Source organism: Nelumbo lutea, chromosome 1 (assembly GCF_056320005.1).
Source record: "Nelumbo lutea isolate HS-2025 chromosome 1, American lotus-T2T, whole genome shotgun sequence".
NCBI classification, from domain to species: Eukaryota; Viridiplantae; Streptophyta; class Magnoliopsida; order Proteales; family Nelumbonaceae; genus Nelumbo; species Nelumbo lutea.
This window is the reverse complement of record NC_142684.1, coordinates 80,771,041-80,789,252: the sequence shown is the minus strand read 5'-3', so window position 1 is coordinate 80,789,252 and position 18,212 is coordinate 80,771,041. Positions and strand designations below refer to the sequence as shown.

Below are 18,212 nucleotides of genomic sequence, written 5' to 3'. Positions count from 1 at the left end.
TATATATATAGATATATATATCCTTTCAGAATTTCTTATTTCCCATTGATCATCACGTTCTCCCTTTCTTTATTTAACAATTTTGAAAGATTATACAAATATATTAAGGAACTGTGAATGTGATGGTAGTCATTATTTTATAAAGAGAAATCCCCAAAACATGTAAAAAGTGTTGACTCCTTTCTTTAAGTTAATAGACAGCATTTAATTTGAATTCAACGTTGTTACTGGGTTACCTTTGATTTTTCACCTTGTTACTTAATTTTTATATCAAGTATTGATCAATCCTCCTTTAAGTAAACAAGCTTTGGTTTTTCATTAGATTCAGACAAAACTTCCCTTTGGTTTCTAATAAGTTCAAATGAGAAGCAACACAAGTCAAGATGAACACGAAATAAGATAGAAGATAATGCTGGGAATGGTTAATTTGATCGTTGCCACCAAGCCAAAAGCTAAAAGCTTTTATGGTCAATGCCACACCTTCAATACTGCAGGTCCAGGTTTACCATTGAGGGCAGACATATATCATCAAATGGTAGTTGCGTTGACGGCATACATACATCATCGCTATATTGACTTAGGCAAGCCTATTCTTGTTTTCTTTTTAGCTAGGCACCTGTAATTTTCATATTATCTTGTTTTAATCGTAGACCACCCACCGAAAAAGCTTGGTGGTTCCTTTCAAACATGCAATCTGGCTCCATGGCCAGCCCACATAAACTCTTTGTTTCATACCTGTTAATGTAATCAACTGATCAGGTCAGCTGTATGAGAAATGGTAATAGCAGATTACATGTCAAAACCACCTAGCAATTCAAAGAAAAATAAACAGAATGACCTTTTCTTTTTGTGATCGACAAGTTACACACTGTTCCACTAATTTTACTTAAAATTTACTCAGGCACCATAGGATGCTGGACCATCCCAGTCTCCAGAGAATACAAAGTAAACAGTATAATAGGAGGAACAGTCGACCATTTAATTCCCAACTCCAGGGGATGATTCCAATTGTCTCAGCACTCAGCGCCAATCTTGAACCATTTAATAAAGTGAAAAAAAAGGTAAATGCTTTCATGACAATTACGAGCAAGAAAGACTTTATATAGTACTGTAAGGCAAGGTCAAGTTCACCATGGTTTTCCTATTCGCCATAACCAATCAAGCGTTACCCCTGCAAACAAACCTCCTAGTAGACACAATACAAGCAAGTTCCCCAAGGCGTTTTGTTCTGGTCCCTACAAAACCAAAACTCCATAACCCCCAATTAGGGAAAATTAAAAAAAAAAAAAAACACTAAACAACAAGATCCTCAAATAACCTTGTAACCTTTTGGGTTAAGAAATACAAAAGTTAACCAGTTTGGTTTTTTTTTTTTTTTTTTTCTCAGTTGAAAAGCATGCAAGTTAGCTGACCTTGTAACCTTTTGGTGCTGCAGTAAGGACACAGACGGTGAGGTAACCATTGGTCAATCCCAAGAGTGACGTGAGCATGATCATCCAGCCTTGGTCTCCATTCTTAGCCGTGAAGTAGAAAGCAGGGATGAATAAGAAACGAGATAGAGTTGCATTCATTAGGCCCTTTCGTGATGTTAAGGTCAGGCATTTTATTAGGGGGATGTATCTTGCAATCAGATCCCACACATTGTAGGATGCAATTAAAACAAGTATATACCTGAAAGAAGGCCATAAGAATTCAGACAATTTACATGGAAAAAGAAAACTGGTTTCTACTAACATACAGTAAGGTGGAATTTTGTTTCTAAAATTATTGCTAATGTGTTTTCATTTTGTTAAAAATCTTCAGGAATACAATTTCCCTGATTACATTTTATTTTTTATTCCACTGGTTCCCTCATTATTCAAGAAACTAAAGGCATGGAATGGCGTGTCAATATGAGCTTTGATCTTAACACAATTTTGAAAAGCAGAATTATCAAACTGCAACTGATGGTGCAGATCATTTTCCACTCTCAATCCAGAGATTCAGGTTCAGTACTTGAGCCAAAACATACAAACATGAAGTAACTTGTCTAGGAATTACTAAAAGAAATGAGAAATTTGTGGACTACGAAAATAAAAATCATATATTGTGACAAAATATTAAGTGAAACAAATGGTTTGTATCATGGTAAATGAACACTTACCAGGAACCCAAATTGTGTGATCCAGTATCCTCAGATATGAAGCCAGGGAAAATTGACAATGTAAGAACATATATCAAAAATATGTCAACTGCATAGTCAATGTTCTGAAAAAACAACTGTTTATTGCTAAGACGCTCTAGTTGTTTGGGATCTTCTTCATCCTGCAGAAATTCCAAAACCTTAAATAGAAACTACGGAAATCTTGCATTCTTCCTTTTCCTTGAAAATAAATAAAAAATAAAGGAAGTACAAATAAAGGTAACGAATAAACCAAAAAAGAAACGAAAATCAAACCCTTCCAAATCCTTGCACTGCAAAGAACTTTCCCTTTCCTAATTCCTTACAAATCAAAACAGCTTATGCCTGCTCCCCTAAAAGAACACAAAGCTGCTCCCTACCTAAGCCAAACACAACCCAGCATCACCCTGTGCTCATCAAAGATCTGCAACGGATCTTTCCTCCATCAGAAGACTTCCTCTTTAATTCCCAAAACACTTTTCTTGCAAAATCTTACTCTCCTATAAACGAAATCCCCAACAGCTTTCTTACTTGAAGTTTGGTTTCCACTATCTTCTCTAACCCAACCTTTTTTCCTCTTTCTAAGTCGATCCACAACCACCTCCTCATTTTCCTATTTCTTTCCCTTGACATTGTCTTATGGATATCAGGATTAGGGCTCAACTTCAAAGTTCAAACCAGTATGGGTCTGACTTGTGGTTGTCTTTCCAAAATCCACTCTATCCGCACAATTCTTGACTTTCAATCTTTTTCTGCTATACATTCTCTTAAACTTTCTACTCAGACCTGCTCCAATGAGGCCATCTTTCAACCTGGAAAAAACCTTGGTAATATGAATCAACTGCCCATTGTTCATCCCTTCAATTTTTTTAAGCCACTGGATCTTTAGCTTTGGAAGTATCCGCTCTTACCCAGCACTCCTTTTCTACTTCTGTTCTCAATCTGCCCAAATCTGTCCCCAGTTTTCCAATTATTACTTCTGAAAACAATAACTCCACAAACAACTCCCTGGACCCCACCTCCTCCAAACTTTCACTCAACTTCCTCCTTTCATCAACTGCTGCAACCAATGTTTTGAAAATCGCAATCGTATCATAAATCGTAGAGAAAATTGAATCGAATTGAATCATGAATCATATCGTAAATTGTAAGATTATTTCTATTTTCACAAACTTGTCAAAAATTTAAGTACAGATATACTAAAAGACTTAAATATATATAGAAAATTTATTTTATCCTATTTTTAATCCATATCTACCATATATGTACCTAAAACAATAGAATTTACCACTTATACAATAGAAGCCCAAGGTGATATAATCAAGTTTGACTTGAAAGTCAAATAAATTAGCATACAATGGCTCTTTAACATAATATGATGCAAAATAAACTCAATGATGGTCTTAAATAGTGAAATAAATCATTTCTAGTGAAGGTTTTAAAACAAGTCTCCCTTGATAAAACTAAATACGAACAGAAAAATGACAAAGTAGAAAACTAATTTTTTATTGAATTTATTTGAATCACAATGAATCGTAGGGATCATATAAATCATAAGATTTATGAATCAAAACGTAGGATTCAAACAAAAATTCTAAGATTTTTGCAAAAAAGGATTCAAACATAAAATTTAAATCAAAACCTTGGGATTCATGATTCAAATTGTGAATCGCATCATAAATCATAAGACTTTGATAACATTGGCTGCAACTTAGAAGCCCCCCTACCTTCTGATGTTGTGATATCTCTTTCTACTGACACTCCTTCTGTTAGACAGTTTTGTATGCCCTTAGCTTCAATCAAATTGATGTAATTTATGAGTTTATTGTAAATGAATAAAAGTGCATATTTGATTCATGTTCCCTTGGTATGTTTCTGTGTAATACCCTTAAACTGGACACTTAATGAGACTCGTGTTGGTTTAGAATGTTCACAGCCAGTGGGTCGGTCTGGGGAGACCTATCCTGACAAGGCTGACACTGTGGTGCCACCAAGTCGGTTGGGGTGGCTTGTCTCAGCTACCGGGGTGAGACCCTAGGCACATACAGTGTGGGATTAATTGAATCTTTGAACTGGAGTAGATTTCCAATATTGCCCTGGACCTTGGAGATTGATGGGCAAAACTGAAAAGTTACACCTGACTCCTAGACTCGATTATGATACTGCACTAGGTGTCGGATTGGGCTGTCTTTGATATACCAATCAGTGAGATCCTTAGCGGGGGTCAAAACCTGGGTATGTTGGGACAGTCTGAGAATTCATCTGAGTGGGTGATCATAGTGACAGGATCAGCCCCTTTGTCGGACAAAGGTAATGATTGGAGATGCACTCTCACTGATGGAAACCAAGACTGTCGGCAGCCAATTTCAATCGTTGAGATTTGTTTTGCAAAATATATTTTATATGAGATATAAAAGTATATATATATATATTATTATGGTTTCGAAATGTTTGCAAAAGGTTTTAATTCCCGGGATCCATATTTGAGAGAGTGCAACACTGTTCCTTGCAGTCGAGGGAGAGGTCCTCTCTTGTCGGGCAGTGTATGATCATTATGGGCTGAGAGGTTAAGTGTAAGGCCATTGAGGATAATACCTGATGGGCTAATCTTGCATCTGCCCACAGTCCCTGGGTGTTACAAGGTGGCTTGGCCCAGGGACCACTTAGGGTAAGTGTTGGGCCCATAGAGCCCATCTGATGGGTTTCAGGGGGTGCACTGTCCATAACAGTGTATTCGGCCAGGCCTTGTAACAAAGGCTGGGCTGAACCCATGTGGCTGATGTGTAGATCAATGTTTGGGTCCCACGCCATACAAGGAAGCCCAATTGGGCAACAGTTTGGAAGGCTTAATGAATACATAATCCTAAATGGGCCTTAAGCCCATTTCGAACTGGGCTGATCTGATTAGTCTTTAAGGGGCGAATTCTGAGATAAGATCAGCTGATAGGATTGGGCCCACACTCTATCCACTCAGAGTCTAAGATCTAAATGAGATTTAGATTTGGAAACTTCCCTAATTAGATTAGGAGTTGGCTGATCTAATCTACAGATAAGATAAGGATTATCCCTTATCTTAAAGGGACTTCTAATCCAGATATGATTTGGGTTAGCAACTCCTAATGGGATTAGGAGCTGATCCCTTTAATTCTATAAAAGGAAGAGGGGCGGCATCCTTTAGACACACAATCACCAGCAACAGTCTTGTCTTCAGAGCTGAGATCACAAAGGAGAGAATTCTGCACCCTGCAAATTCTCTCTAGCCGCCTCCTTCCTGCAGCCGCCGCCTATAGCAGTTCGATCTCCATTGCTTGGGAGAAATCAAGATCGGATCTTGATTCCAATCTTTTGGAGAAAAGATTGGTAGTTGTAGTATTCACTAGCCGTCCAGGTGATTCTTGGGAAGAATCAAGTTCTTAGGAAGGACACTGTTGATTCTGCTCCACCCTGCACTGCGCCATCTTCAGTGGGAGCAGATTTTGGTTTCTACCTTGGGCGTGAACACCTCCGTTGAGAGATATTATTTCTCTGTATCAGGTATTATCTCTCTCTCTCCTCCTTTTGGTTCAGATCTGGTTCAGTTTATGGTTTAAGAATGATCATTGAAAATATGATTTTTTAAATAGGAAATTCGATTCTCAGTTGAAGGGAAAGAAAATTTTTGAAATTCGCCCCCCTTTATTCCGCAATCTTGGGCGTCCATGTGATGGATTTCCTATCCCTTCACCTTCCCCTCTTGGATTTAATTCAGACAAAACAAAATCTTTTCCCAGACTTAGAGCTTTATCCCTAACCTCAGCACCTTGAACATCAGTCATCTTCTCATTTTCGAAGTGAGATTAGTTTGAGATGAACCTGTCAGTTTCATCACACTTGTCTGAAAACAATCCCAAAAGGCCTCTTGTGCCATTAACGACCTTTCTGAATTCTTTTCTTGCATTCTTCCTTTTTTTTTTCATTTATGTTACTGTATTAGTAGATAGTGAAAGATATATACCAAACTTGGTTGTGTGTGGATACCCCCAGCAGCAAGATCGGCTGCAACAGTTTTGGATCCTTCTGAGGCTGCCTTTGAACGATAATACTTCACAATTGTCAGTTTGGGGAAGATGAATGCATAAAGAAGAACACATAACAGCTCAGAAAATGCTGAGATACCAAAGAATAGCACTGCAGTGGACAGTAATATTCACAATTAATGAAGCCTTCTGAAAGTTCAAGCATAAAGTTTATACAGAAAATATTGCATATAGAAGGGATAATTTTTCTCTTGAGGTCAATGTTTAAGTAGTAATATGTTGTAAAATTATCATGACTGATCATGTTTGCCAGTTTTAACTTTGTGGCCAAAATCTCAGGCTGACAAGTGACAAGCATGAGAATATGGATTCCTTCAAACATGAGAACAGTCACTTTCTGCAAAAAAGTGCCAATGGTCAGGTCAGTATCCAGTCTACCCCTCCAAAGAACCTGAATAGATAGGACCAACATTGGATAATAGCCTTTTTATATCATTAGTGTTGACTAAATTTTCCAACCAGCATTATTGTACAAAACAACAAAAGTAAGATTAACAATCATTCACCACTTCAACATTAGATACATTGCCAGTCTTATTTTCTCTTTAAATGAAGTGAAAATAAATGATATTGTTTTCTTGATAGAAAGCAATAGAAGAGGAAGGAAAGAGAAGAGAGGAGAGAGGAGAGAAGAGAAGAGAAGATAAAAAGACTATTATGACCCCGTGGCACACTGTTACAAAACTATTAACAGATTTAACAGATAAGAAACAGAAGTACATAGTCAGGTGCACAGAGCATTGTCGGTTTGACCATGCACAAATATGCTATAATCGATAACAAACTTTTCCAGATTATTTAGAAACAGATAATTAGATGTGACCTATACCAACATTAATCAAATGAAATCTTAATTGTGGTGCTGACTAATTTATTAAAAGTCTAAAAAGTTCTTCAAATTACATCATAATTTTAGAGTTGATTACTGCTCCTACTTTAAGGAAGAATGATTTCTTTGTTCCCTTTAGAAGGGGAAATGCATAATCAAAATTAAATTGGGATTTTTGTCTTTCTTTTTTGATAGGTAAAATTGGGTTCTTTTCTTCACCAAATTGAACAGGAATTCATTCATTAATAGTCATGGTCTGTTCAATATTACTATAATTATTCTTTGTTTTTAGTTTTTTTAGTTAGCAGCAAGTAGATAACACAGAAATGATGGTGAATATGTAATGCTCCTGATTTCAGACTGGAAAAGAAAGGAAAAGAAAAAAGAATGATTCTTTACTACTAGCCTTTGTGTAATCTAGCTATGACTTTTTTATCATTAACTAAATCAAGTGATAATTAATCATAGAGATAGCTAGAAAAAGCCATCTATTAATGTTAATTATAATTTTTCCTGCTCAAGTGCTAATTAATCAATAGAATTCAAGTAGCCAACATGCAAGCCATTTTTCCAATATACAATATGGAGACTCTTAGAGATTTTGAAAAACTTGCTGCAACTGATAAAATAGCATAAACTGTATTTAAACAGAAAAGGTTATAAAGTCATCCCAAGCAGATCTTTGAACTAAAACAAAGTAGATAACCCTTAAAACCTTCCTTCTTTGTGGAATCTCACAAAAGAAATTTTGTAGAGAAGGTCATATGCATACTGTTTACTATTCCATTCATTGACTTAGTATTTTCACAAAATTTCACCTTACAATCACTTCAGTATTGTAAGGTGCACCACTAAAACAGTATCAATCAAGAACAAGTACAAAACTTCTCAAAAAAGAAAAATGAAAAAGTACTGTATTAATAACAAAAAGAATAGACCATATAATTTCTCAAAAATTATCCCATTTCTCGATTTGTGTGTCATTCTTGTGCAGGGACCAATGCTAATCTTCTTTGTATTGTTCCAATTTTATCATGTCTCAGAAGAGACTCCCAAAAATTAGCAACTGGACATTTACTCCATTGGCAAAAGAACATCCATGAACAATATGTTACGTACTTGCACCCTTCCGAAAACCATCCTTGGAATTATTGAAGATAGCTTTTGTAATTAGCCTCAAACCTGAGGATAGAGCCCCTGATGCAGCCAAACCAGCCAAGAAAGACTGCAAGATACATTAACAGGTGAACAACTCATGAAAGTATAAATGTGACTTGTTAAACTTAAAGCAAGTATAAAAATACATTAGCAGAAGTACAAAATGCCTACTGCGACCACCTACTTGAATGAATTCAGGACACATGAAGGAGAGGTCTCCAACCATTCCACCCTGAACAAAGGCATCTGCAACTCCAAAGGAACAGCTGATGGAACATATGCCAATAAAAGCCCCAATCCCCCCTTTTCCAGATGTAGCTAAATCTAACTGTCACAAGAAGAGGAAAGAATGAGCCAGGACTGGTAAGAAAATATCAAAATTAAAATATACTAAGTACGAACTACCAAGACCAGGTTTTAAAGTTCAAGATGGCGTTGGACAAAAACAATATAAAAGAACACTGGTAATACTTACAATTAATACCAACAGAGAACTAATGAAGAAAAGGGTATATCCAGTTAAGTTGCGTCTTCTTGTATTAATCTTTGCTTCATTATATGCTAATATTGCAACAGTTCCAAGTGCAAATGGTTGATAAATGAGGGTAAGCACCCTCACAGGGTGGTAGTGCTGCAAAGTAAAGAGGACATGTAGTAACTTCGTCAGATGAGTCAAAAGGAAATAACATGTAAAAACACTTTTAAAAATGGTAATTGCATCATCCAAAGTCCAAACAATATAATATATTTTTCTGTTATTCTTTACAACTAAGCATAAAATGGATCATCGGTTCACGGTACATATAGACTGTTGCTTATATTCATCAGGACCAGAAACTGACTACGAAACTTTGTCACTGTTGGAATAATGTTAAAATAACTTAGTTGCAGTTGTTAGGGCCTGTTTGTCTAATTAAAGTGTTTTTTATTTCGTTTTTTTTTTCTGTTGTCTGTTATTGTACTCAGGGGCACAAGGGTCTTTTCCCTTGTTATTTCTATCGCCCTATATATAGTAAAATAAACACTGGTGCCACCAGCACTGTTACATTGCAAACCTTCTCTCTTCTCTTCTCTTCTCTCCTCTTCCACCTATCTCTGGCCGGCTACACTGTCAAGATGGTATCAGAGCGGGAATGCTGATTAAAAGAGAACAGATCGATCAACCCTACTGTCAAGAGAAGATTGATCAACCCAAAGAATAAATCGAACAGACTAGCAGAAAGGAAATCTGATTCTGGACTATAGAATAGCTACGATTGGTACAGTTCTCCCTATATTTTTCTCTTCTTCACTCTCCTTGGTCATGGGCCAAGTGAAAACCCTATGAATCTGGGGCGGCTGAATGCTGTCGAACCTGTGTAACCGTAGTTTTCTTGGATCGCGTGATCCTATTCATGTGTTAAGACAATTATAGGTCAATGCTGACCTGTCTTCTCAATGGTTTAAGTTGACTATAAGCAAGAAGGATCTCTCCTGCTGATTAGTGGCTGTTAGCCATTCTGGAATTCTGGTAGGTGAGGACTGATAAAACCGTACAAGTCTGAAACTGCCGAATATTACCTCAGTTTTGTCCAGAATTTGGTACTGTTTGTGCACAATCTGGTTGGTAAACCCGAGTGTGTGGGTGTGAACTGAGTGGAGCATTGCTTTGTGGAGTAAGGAGGGGTCCTAAGTCCGGTGTGTGGGACTGAGTAACTGATTGACCATGTCGACTGAGATTTCTGCTACTTCAGAGATCTCAGGGAGCCACAATGGAGTGAGTGGGGGAATGGATATGAGCTTTCCCATGGCTGTCATTCCCTTTGATGGTCTGAATTACCTTGAGTGGTCTACGGGGATAAAACTCTACATCACTGCTAGGGGGCGAATAGGATACATCAATGGGAGAGTAAAGGAACTGAAGTATGGAAGTGCTGAGCATGATAGGTGGAACTAAGAGAACAGTATGGTGATGTCTTGGCTCTTGGTTTCAATGCTGCCACAAGGAAGACCTTTATGTGGGCTGAAACTGCTTGTGAGATATGGGAACAAGCGAAGTCCACTTGTTCAGAACAGAGACACTATGCCAAGATATATCAGCTACAAGCTGAATCTTCTACTTGCAAGCAGGGGGAGAGGAGTCTCTCGATGTACTATTCTGATTTGACATCAATATGGAAAGAACTTGATCACTATCAGAATGTGAATTGGAAGTGTGATGAAGATGCAAAGGCCTATAAGTCACTTGTATCACAGCAACGCATGTTCGCCTTTCTCCTAGGGCTGAATCAGTCATATGAGTCCATCAGGGTACAGATCTTGGGTAGTAAAGACTTGCCATCAGTCCAGGAGGTGTATGCCTTGGTGCAGTCAGAAGAAAGCAGAAGAAGTGTGATGAATGGTGTAGAAGGGGAGTTAGTTGCCCTAGCGGTCCGGGGAAATTCAGATACAAATGTCGGAGGTGGCTTTAAAAGGGGTGACACTCAGAAAAAAACAGAAGATAAAAGCAAGCTTTGGTGCATTCACTGCCAGAAGACACGACACACTAAAGATACATGTTGGGATCTCCATGGAAAACCTAAATGGGCACAGGATTTGGGTAAGAAGTCAGCACCGGATTAGGGCAAGAAACCAAGCCAGCAGAATCAAAGAAGGTATAACTCAGTTAATCTGGCATCAACAGAGACTAGTCCTTCCGTAACTCAGGAGAGACATCCCGGTTCTGACCCTAAGGAAGATATTATCAACTCCTTCCGTGAACATTTGGAATTGTATGGTAGGACTCTTCGCCAGGTGGATTCTGGGCCTACTCCTTCTACCTCATTTGCGTCTACATCAGGTAATGCCACAGCCTTCCATGTGTCATTTCATACTACTGATTCACCTTGGATTATTGACTCTGGAGCCTCAAATCACATGACCAGTAAGTCAAATTTGTTCTAGACATATAACCTTCTCTCTGGGAGAGATAAGGTAAGACTGGCTGATGGTTCTTTTTCTACCATAGCTGGCCGAGGCACCATATCTCTCCCACTTGGCCTTACTCTTCCTAATGTCCTGCATGTTCCGAAATTACCTATTAATTTGTTGTCCATTAGTACTATTACTCACTCTTTGAACTGCTCAGTCACCTTTTTTCCGTCTTCATGTGTGTTTCAGGATTTGACCTCGGGGAAGACGATTGGTAGAGGAAGCATGGTGGATGGTTTCTACGTATTGGAGAATAATGCTGGTCTAGTGGCGACTGAGTCCACAAATTCGTCGAGTGAGAGTCAGGCCTATTTATGGCATAGTCGTTTAGGTCATCTTTCTTTTGAGTTGTTAAAAGTTATGTTCCCAAAGTTGTTTGAGTCCTTGTCAGTGAGTCAGTTACAGTGTCAAACTTGTCAGTTGAGTAAGCATTGTAGAAGTTCTTTACCTTTAAGAAATAAAAAATCTGAATTTCCATTTCATATTGTTTATTCTGATGTTTGGGGCCCTGTTACTCTACCTACTGTGGCTGGCTATAAGTATTTTGTTACTTTGATTGATGATTATTCTCGATACACTTGGGTTTACCCTATGCGATCTCGAGATGAAGTGCCACAAATTGTGAAAGATTTTCAACGCATGGTATTCACTCAGGTCCAAACGGAAATTCATATTTTCCAGTCGGACAATGCAAAGGAATATTTCCATAGTGATCTCACGAAGTTCTTTGCTTTGAGTGGGTCACTTCAGCGAAGCTCTTGTGCTAGGACACCCCAACAAAATGGTGTGGCTGAACGAAAAAATCGTCACCTTCTCGAAGTTGCTCGTGGCTTGCTGATTCATATGAATGTGCCAAAACAGTTCTGGATGGATGCGGTATTGTGTGCGACATATATCATCAATCGCATGCCCTCTCGGCTACTAGAGTATAAAGCCCCACATCAGCTCCTGTTCCCTACAGCCCCGCTGTCCACCATTCCGATGCGTGTTTTTGGGTGTCGTTGTTTTGTCCACAACCTATCACCTACTCGTGGTAAACTTGACCCTCGGGCTATTCCTTGTGTTTATATTGGTTACCCCTCATCTCAAAAGGGGTATCGTTGCTATGATCCCATTGCCCGCAAGTACTATGTTTCCATTGATGTCTCATTCTTTGAGAGTCAACCGTTCTTCTCGGTTTCACCTCAGGGGGAGAGTAGGGTTGAGGAGAAACAGGCGACGACTCAGATTCAACTACCTCCTTTACTCGATCCTCCTCCGTTCTGGGTTTTCCATCTTCGTCATAAGAGCCAACAGAGTTCAAGAGTCGTGGAGCCGGACACTATGCAACCAACATCATCGGATTCACCCGAGGCAGATCCGTCTCATCAGCTAGGTACACTTGCTCCCATTGCTCCTTTAAATGTTGATTCACATGTCCCCAATGATCTTAATATTCCTATTGCTAAGAGAAAGAGTGTTAGATCTTGTACCACTAATCATCCTATCTCTAACTTTGTGTCCTATGAGCATGTTTCACCTCCGTACCGTGCCTTCCTCTCCTCTGTGGATAGTGTTCCCATCCCTAAGACCGTGGTAGAAGCTTTGTCAAAACCTGAATGGACAAATGCAATGCAGGAAGAAATTGATGCCTTACACAAAAATGGAACGTGGGAGTTGGTAGATCTTCCTGAAGGGAAGGAACCAGTGGGGTGCAAGTGGGTGTTCACAGTGAAACACAAAGCTGATGGAACTGTTGAAAGGTACAAGGCTAGACTGGTAGCAAGAGGCTTCACATAGGTATATGGAGTGGACTATGCAGAGACTTTTGCTCCTGTAGCGAAGATGGACTCCATCCGGATTCTCCTTTCCTTGGCAGCAAATCTTGACTGGGATCTTCACCAATTGGATATCAAGAATGCCTTCTTGAATGGTGACTTGGAAGAGGAGGTGTACATGACCCAACCCCCAGGGTTCTGTGCCAAAGGCAGTGAACAAAAGGTGTGCAAGTTGAAAAAGTCCCTATATGGATTGAAGCAATCACCTCGGGCTTGGTTTAATAAGTTCCATGTAGCAGTCCAACAAATGGGATTCAAACAATGCCAGTCAGATCATACCTTGTTTGTAAAAAGAGGTGAAGGTAAAATTGCAGTTCTTATTGTGTATGTGGATGACATAGTGATCACAGGAGATTGGGAGGCTGAAATCCAGAGACAAAAAATTCTTAGCCACTAAATTTGAGGTGAAGGATCTAGGCCCCTTACGATACTTTCTTGGAATTGAAGTTGCCCGCTCTCACAAGGGCATCTTTATTTCCCAACGGAAGTATGTACTAGATCTACTAGAAGATACAGGCAAGTTGGGGGTAAAACCGTCTGATTCACCTATTGAACCTAATCACCATCTGCGAGACAGTCAGGGAGAGTTTTTGAAAGATGTAAAGATGTTCTAGAGACTCGTGGGGAGACTTCTGTATTTGTCTATGACCAGGCCTGATATCGCCTATGCAGTGGGTGTCCTTAGTCAATTCATGCACAGCCCGATGACAACTCACTTTGAGGCTGCAAAGAGGATCTTGAGATATCTCAAGAAGTTTCCTGGAGCTGGTTTGTTGTTCAAAAACACAGTCACTTAAAAGTGGAAGTATATACTGATGCAGATTGGGTAGGAGCAGTCAATGACCGAAAGTCTACCAGTGGTTACTGTGCCTTTGTAGGAGGAAACCTTGTCACATGGAGAAGCAAAAAACAAAGTGTGGTGGCTAGATCCAGTGCTGAAGCAGAGTATAGAGCAATGGCTCATGGGGTTGCGGAAATCATGTGGATAAGAAATCTGTTAGGTAAACTAGGTTTCGTAGTAAGCAATCCTACGTCACTCTACTGTGACAATAAAGCAGCCATCGATATTGCTGCTAATCCAGTTTTGCATGATAGGATGAAATACATTGAAGTGGACAAGCATTTTATCAGAGGGAAACTTGAAAGTGGAGAAGTGTGCAAACCATATGTCAACTCGGAAGAGCAACTTGCAGATATCTTCACCAAAGGTCTTCATCATGTGCGGCACAAAGATTTGTGTGACAAGTTGGGCATGATTGACATCTATGCTCCAACTTGAGGGGGAGTGTTGGAATAATGCTAAAATAACTTAGTTGCAGTTGTTAGGGCCTGTTTGTCTAATTAAAGTGTTTTTTATTTCGTTTTTTTTTTCTGTTATGTCTGTTATTGTAAAATAAACACTGGCGCCGCCAGGACTGTTACATTGCAAACCTTCTCTCTTCTCTCCTCTCTTCTCTTCTTTTCTCTTCTCTCTTCTTCCACCTATCTCTAGCCAGCTACACTGTCAAGAGTCACCAAGAAACTCCACCTGGGCAAGTTACAGTTTAGGGAACCTTCATATGACATAAGTGATTTATAGAACATTAATAACTCAACTAAGAATCATTCATAATAACATACATCTTTTGTGATACATGAGTAGCTATTTAGAATTAGATGTATAGTATAATATAATCCTTTCATATCTAGGTATGTAATTGGACCATAACCTAGGAAGCTATAGACAATTGACAAGCTTCTTGACTATGCAGAAGTGTTTGGACTGCTCTATAGCCTAGGTTTGCCTTGGCATTTTGAGAACAATATAAAGACTCGTTTAGCAGTGAACCAATCACTTTTCAAAAGCTATGGATGACATTGAACAATAAAATCTATGACATCTAACAATTGTCATGTGGGTTTCTTAGATATTAAGTGAATTCAGAGGCACTATAAAAGTTTGCTATGTACTTTATTCACATATTGAGGCCAAACTTATTTGCAAGGGATGAACTTAAGTACAAAATACATTTATCCAATGAAGATAAGCATTGATGATAAATTAAAATCATTTCTAGCTAAGGTGATTGAGATCTTGACCAATAAGGAAGTCAATATTGTTGGCCATCCAGAAGGGGGAAATTCTTGACCTGGCCAGTCGAACTGTCAAAAACTGCTCTATTCCTTTGCTTTTATTCAGTGGGTAAAGGCACCAAATTAATCCTGGTTCTGTTTTGGGCTTGGAGGGATCCATATCTTGCCCGGACCAGCTTTCCAAAAAGAAGAGGAAAGTGGAAAGACTAGTTCCCAAGTTTCTATTTCAGGTTGAATAGACTTAATCCAATTAAACATTTTTCACCTGACCAAAATTTGATGCAGTTCCACCCAACCTATCTCCGACCAATAGCAGGCTAACCCACTAGTTTTCTGTTTCAGTTTGACTTAGACCCAATCCAGTTAAGCATTTTCTATGGGCCAAAATTTCATGCAGTTCCAGCTAACCACTTTCTAACCAAAATCCGTAACCATGTGTAGACTGTAGAGTCCACTTTTCTAAGGAGAGTTAGGAGAAATCCCCTAACAAGATCAAAGCCAAACAATGTACTCATACAAGTTATGTTTGTTAACATTGAAAAGTGATGGTATACAGTCAGAACTCAGAAGCATGAAATCAGATGCGTCAAAGCAGAGTATAAACCATAAAGAAAATACAAAATGAGAAGTTTGTTGATCATTTACCGGAAACAAGTATTCATAGTAATCTTCTATCGTCAACATACTGTTCCATGCAAGGAGGGACCCATTTCCAAGAAGCCAGCATACTATGATTGCAGTTTTCTTCCCCTGATGATCATAGCAGAACCGTATCAGAAATTTTGTTTCAAGAAATTGATAATTTATCTCCAACAATAAAATTTCACCGTCCCCTATGTAAAGAAATTAAAAAACATAGATCATAAACCTGAAGTGTGACTGGAGTTTTGCTTCCATCAGTTGTAGGCATGTTTATCCCTCTTCAAGCAGCCCCTGCATAAAAACAGATTCATTGGCTTCAGAGTTCAGAGTACATCATATTAGAACTCACTGAGAAGTGAGAACTCTGAGAAAGAAAACCACCTTGGTCTAGAAAAGAGATATGAATAATGTTTGTGGAGTTTAGGTTAAACTTTTAAGTAGAATCTATACATGGTTAGATGAAGTCTCTCAATACTCTCCACCACAAATCTAACATAGAATCCTAACCAAGATGACATCAATAAGAACACAACCTGGCACACCATAACATAGCTTGAATCTGAAAGCCCATTTCATAATAAAAAAAAAAAAAGGAGTTAATTGAGGGAGCAAATAAATATAATAGATTCACAGAACCGTGACCATAAACTGGATATAATATGTTTTTATGATTCAGTCCACCCCTAGGTGGAGAAATTATTGTTCCGTAAACCTATTTCATATGTGCTGCATTTAATGCTATAATAAAATTTAAATAACTAATTCGGCTGTTAAGAAAGCATTTTATAATCAGCAATAAAAAATGATACACATGTCAAACTTAGACCTAACGGGAGAGAGAGAGAGAGAGAGAGAGAGAGAGAGAGAGAGAGAGAGAGCGCTCAATCTGGCTACATTATCAGGGCCTAGCAAGAACAGAATATGCAATACAAAACAAATAAGAGCCCATCAAGCTGCAGTACTCTAGTACGTGAACCAATTATAGAAGTATTCACTCTCTAAACAGAAAAATGCACAGAACATCAGATAGCATTGGAGCAAACCTTGGTCTACAAACAACTGAGAATGGCATGATTTCTTGCAGAAAGAAATGTCATTTAGTATAAGCAAAAGCTAACAAAAGTGAAAATTGACTCATCATTGAGAAAATAAAGAGAAAGACCAATCTTATCAATAGAAGAAAAGGGAAGAGAAGATAAGGAGTGGACTTACTTTTCAAAGGATTGATGGCTGTGGAGATTCATGGCTATTGTGGGATTCCAGAATCTCTTTGTTCATTGAGATTGACTGCAAAAAGAAGAGTTTAAAAAGCCGTCGAAGAAAAGTCAACAGATTCTCTCTTTTTTCACTTTGGGTACCGAAAACGCAAAAGCAAGGAAAACCAAGAAAAAAATAAACAAGGACTAACGACATTCATCTGACGCAAGCATAGTTACTAACCAAACAAGTGGTCCTCATCGAATATTCTGCACTGCAGAGTGCAGAATGAACTTGAACCAAACAATCTCGACCATCAGCCTGAAGGGACTTGTTACCTAACACTAACAATCAATCCTGACTCTTGGCAAAATTACGATGCCTTTGTAAGAGGTTAGAGGGGAAACACTTGTGTCGAGGACAGGTGACAGAAAACTGGGAAGTGCCTAGCGTTGTTTGTTAATTCTTAGCAGATTCAAGCTCACTTCATCGTTTGGTGTGAACGTGATGCGTGTATTTTTCTTAACGCCCGCTAACATCATTGTAGTGTGACAGTGAGTCAGTGACAGACACTCCTTCAATGTGGCGTTCTCAAGGATGACCCAACCGACACCTTCCGCTCATAGCAAGCGAAGTCTAGTAGTAGTAGGGAACTCTGGCTGGGCCGTTTCACCCAATAGATGCCCAAGAGAAGAGTAGGATGGCCAAAACCAGACCATCCAATCGAATTGAGCTCAATAACTCGGAAACCCAGTCGAACCCGAGATCAAATAGCTGAATCGCCATGGCTACGAGTAAAAGAACTAGAAAAAACATAAGAGGGTAGGCAATAAGAGGTATTTGAGCTTCATGGACTGTAGAAAAAAAAAATCTGGTAACTAATCTTCGGCGCATTTTGATCACGACAGATGATGAATAGGATGTGGGTATCCTTCAAGGATTTATAAAGACGAGAGTTCAAAAAGCTGAAAAGGAAATAAAGAAAAGGGTTGAGAGAGACGGAGTTGGGGTTGCTCTGTATGTGCAAGCAAACGTGGTTCCCAAGAAGGTTTGATGGCTCGATCAGTGTAGAAGAAAAGCACTGTGGATCCCATTGTTGCTATTGTGGTGATTGGTTAGAGGAAGACGAACGTTGCTTTGCCCAATTGCGAGATCACAGAGGGCGCCCCACATGCACATCTCAGCGGGAGATGTTCCCAATACACGGGTAGGATATGCTGTGGGGCGCAAATGTGAATTCATTAATTTTGTAAAAAAAAAAACTTGTATTAGTGATTGGATAAGTTTTATTGCGGAAGCAATTTTTTGGA

General features: G+C 38.9%; 1 protein-coding gene and 1 non-coding gene across 6 annotated transcripts; both read right to left on the bottom strand.

The window, feature by feature from the left end:
- Positions 1-813: 813 nt before the first annotated feature.
- Positions 814-17,971, bottom strand: LOC148875666 (equilibrative nucleotide transporter 3-like). Of its 5 annotated transcripts, XM_088966235.1 has the most exons (11): positions 17,146-17,971; positions 16,918-16,992; positions 15,932-15,996; positions 15,709-15,813; positions 8,700-8,855; positions 8,409-8,552; positions 8,186-8,291; positions 6,156-6,328; positions 2,144-2,304; positions 1,413-1,671; positions 814-1,235 (listed from the first exon to the last, which is right to left on the bottom strand). In XM_088966235.1, exons 3-11 carry the CDS (start codon positions 15,971-15,973, stop codon positions 1,128-1,130), a joined length of 1,254 nt encoding a protein of 417 aa, XP_088822361.1. In that variant the 5' UTR covers positions 15,974-15,996; positions 16,918-16,992; positions 17,146-17,971; the 3' UTR covers positions 814-1,127. The 5 variants fall into 5 exon arrangements, with proteins under 5 accessions (XP_088822361.1, XP_088822362.1, XP_088822364.1 ...); XM_088966236.1 differs by lacking the exon at positions 17,146-17,971 and having other exon boundaries at positions 16,918-17,068; XM_088966238.1 differs by lacking the exons at positions 16,918-16,992; positions 17,146-17,971 and adding an exon at positions 16,749-16,891.
- LOC148875667 (U6 spliceosomal RNA) lies at positions 8,017-8,116 on the bottom strand. The gene has a single exon (XR_016106283.1). It is a non-coding gene; the product is annotated as a U6 spliceosomal RNA (small nuclear RNA).
- Positions 17,972-18,212: the final 241 nt, after the last annotated feature.

Excerpts from the sequence above, each read along its gene's own strand:
- LOC148875666 (XM_088966235.1), bottom strand. The coding sequence starts at position 15,973 with ATGCCTACAACTGATGGAAGCAAAACTCCAGTCACACTTCAG. Across the intron at positions 6,329-8,185 it reads TGGTTTTCGGAAGGGTGCAA|TGCTATTCTTTGGTATCTCA; the intron begins GTACGTAACATA and ends TGTCCACTGCAG. Across the intron at positions 1,672-2,143 it reads TCACACAATTTGGGTTCCTG|GTATATACTTGTTTTAATTG; the intron begins GTAAGTGTTCAT and ends GCCTTCTTTCAG.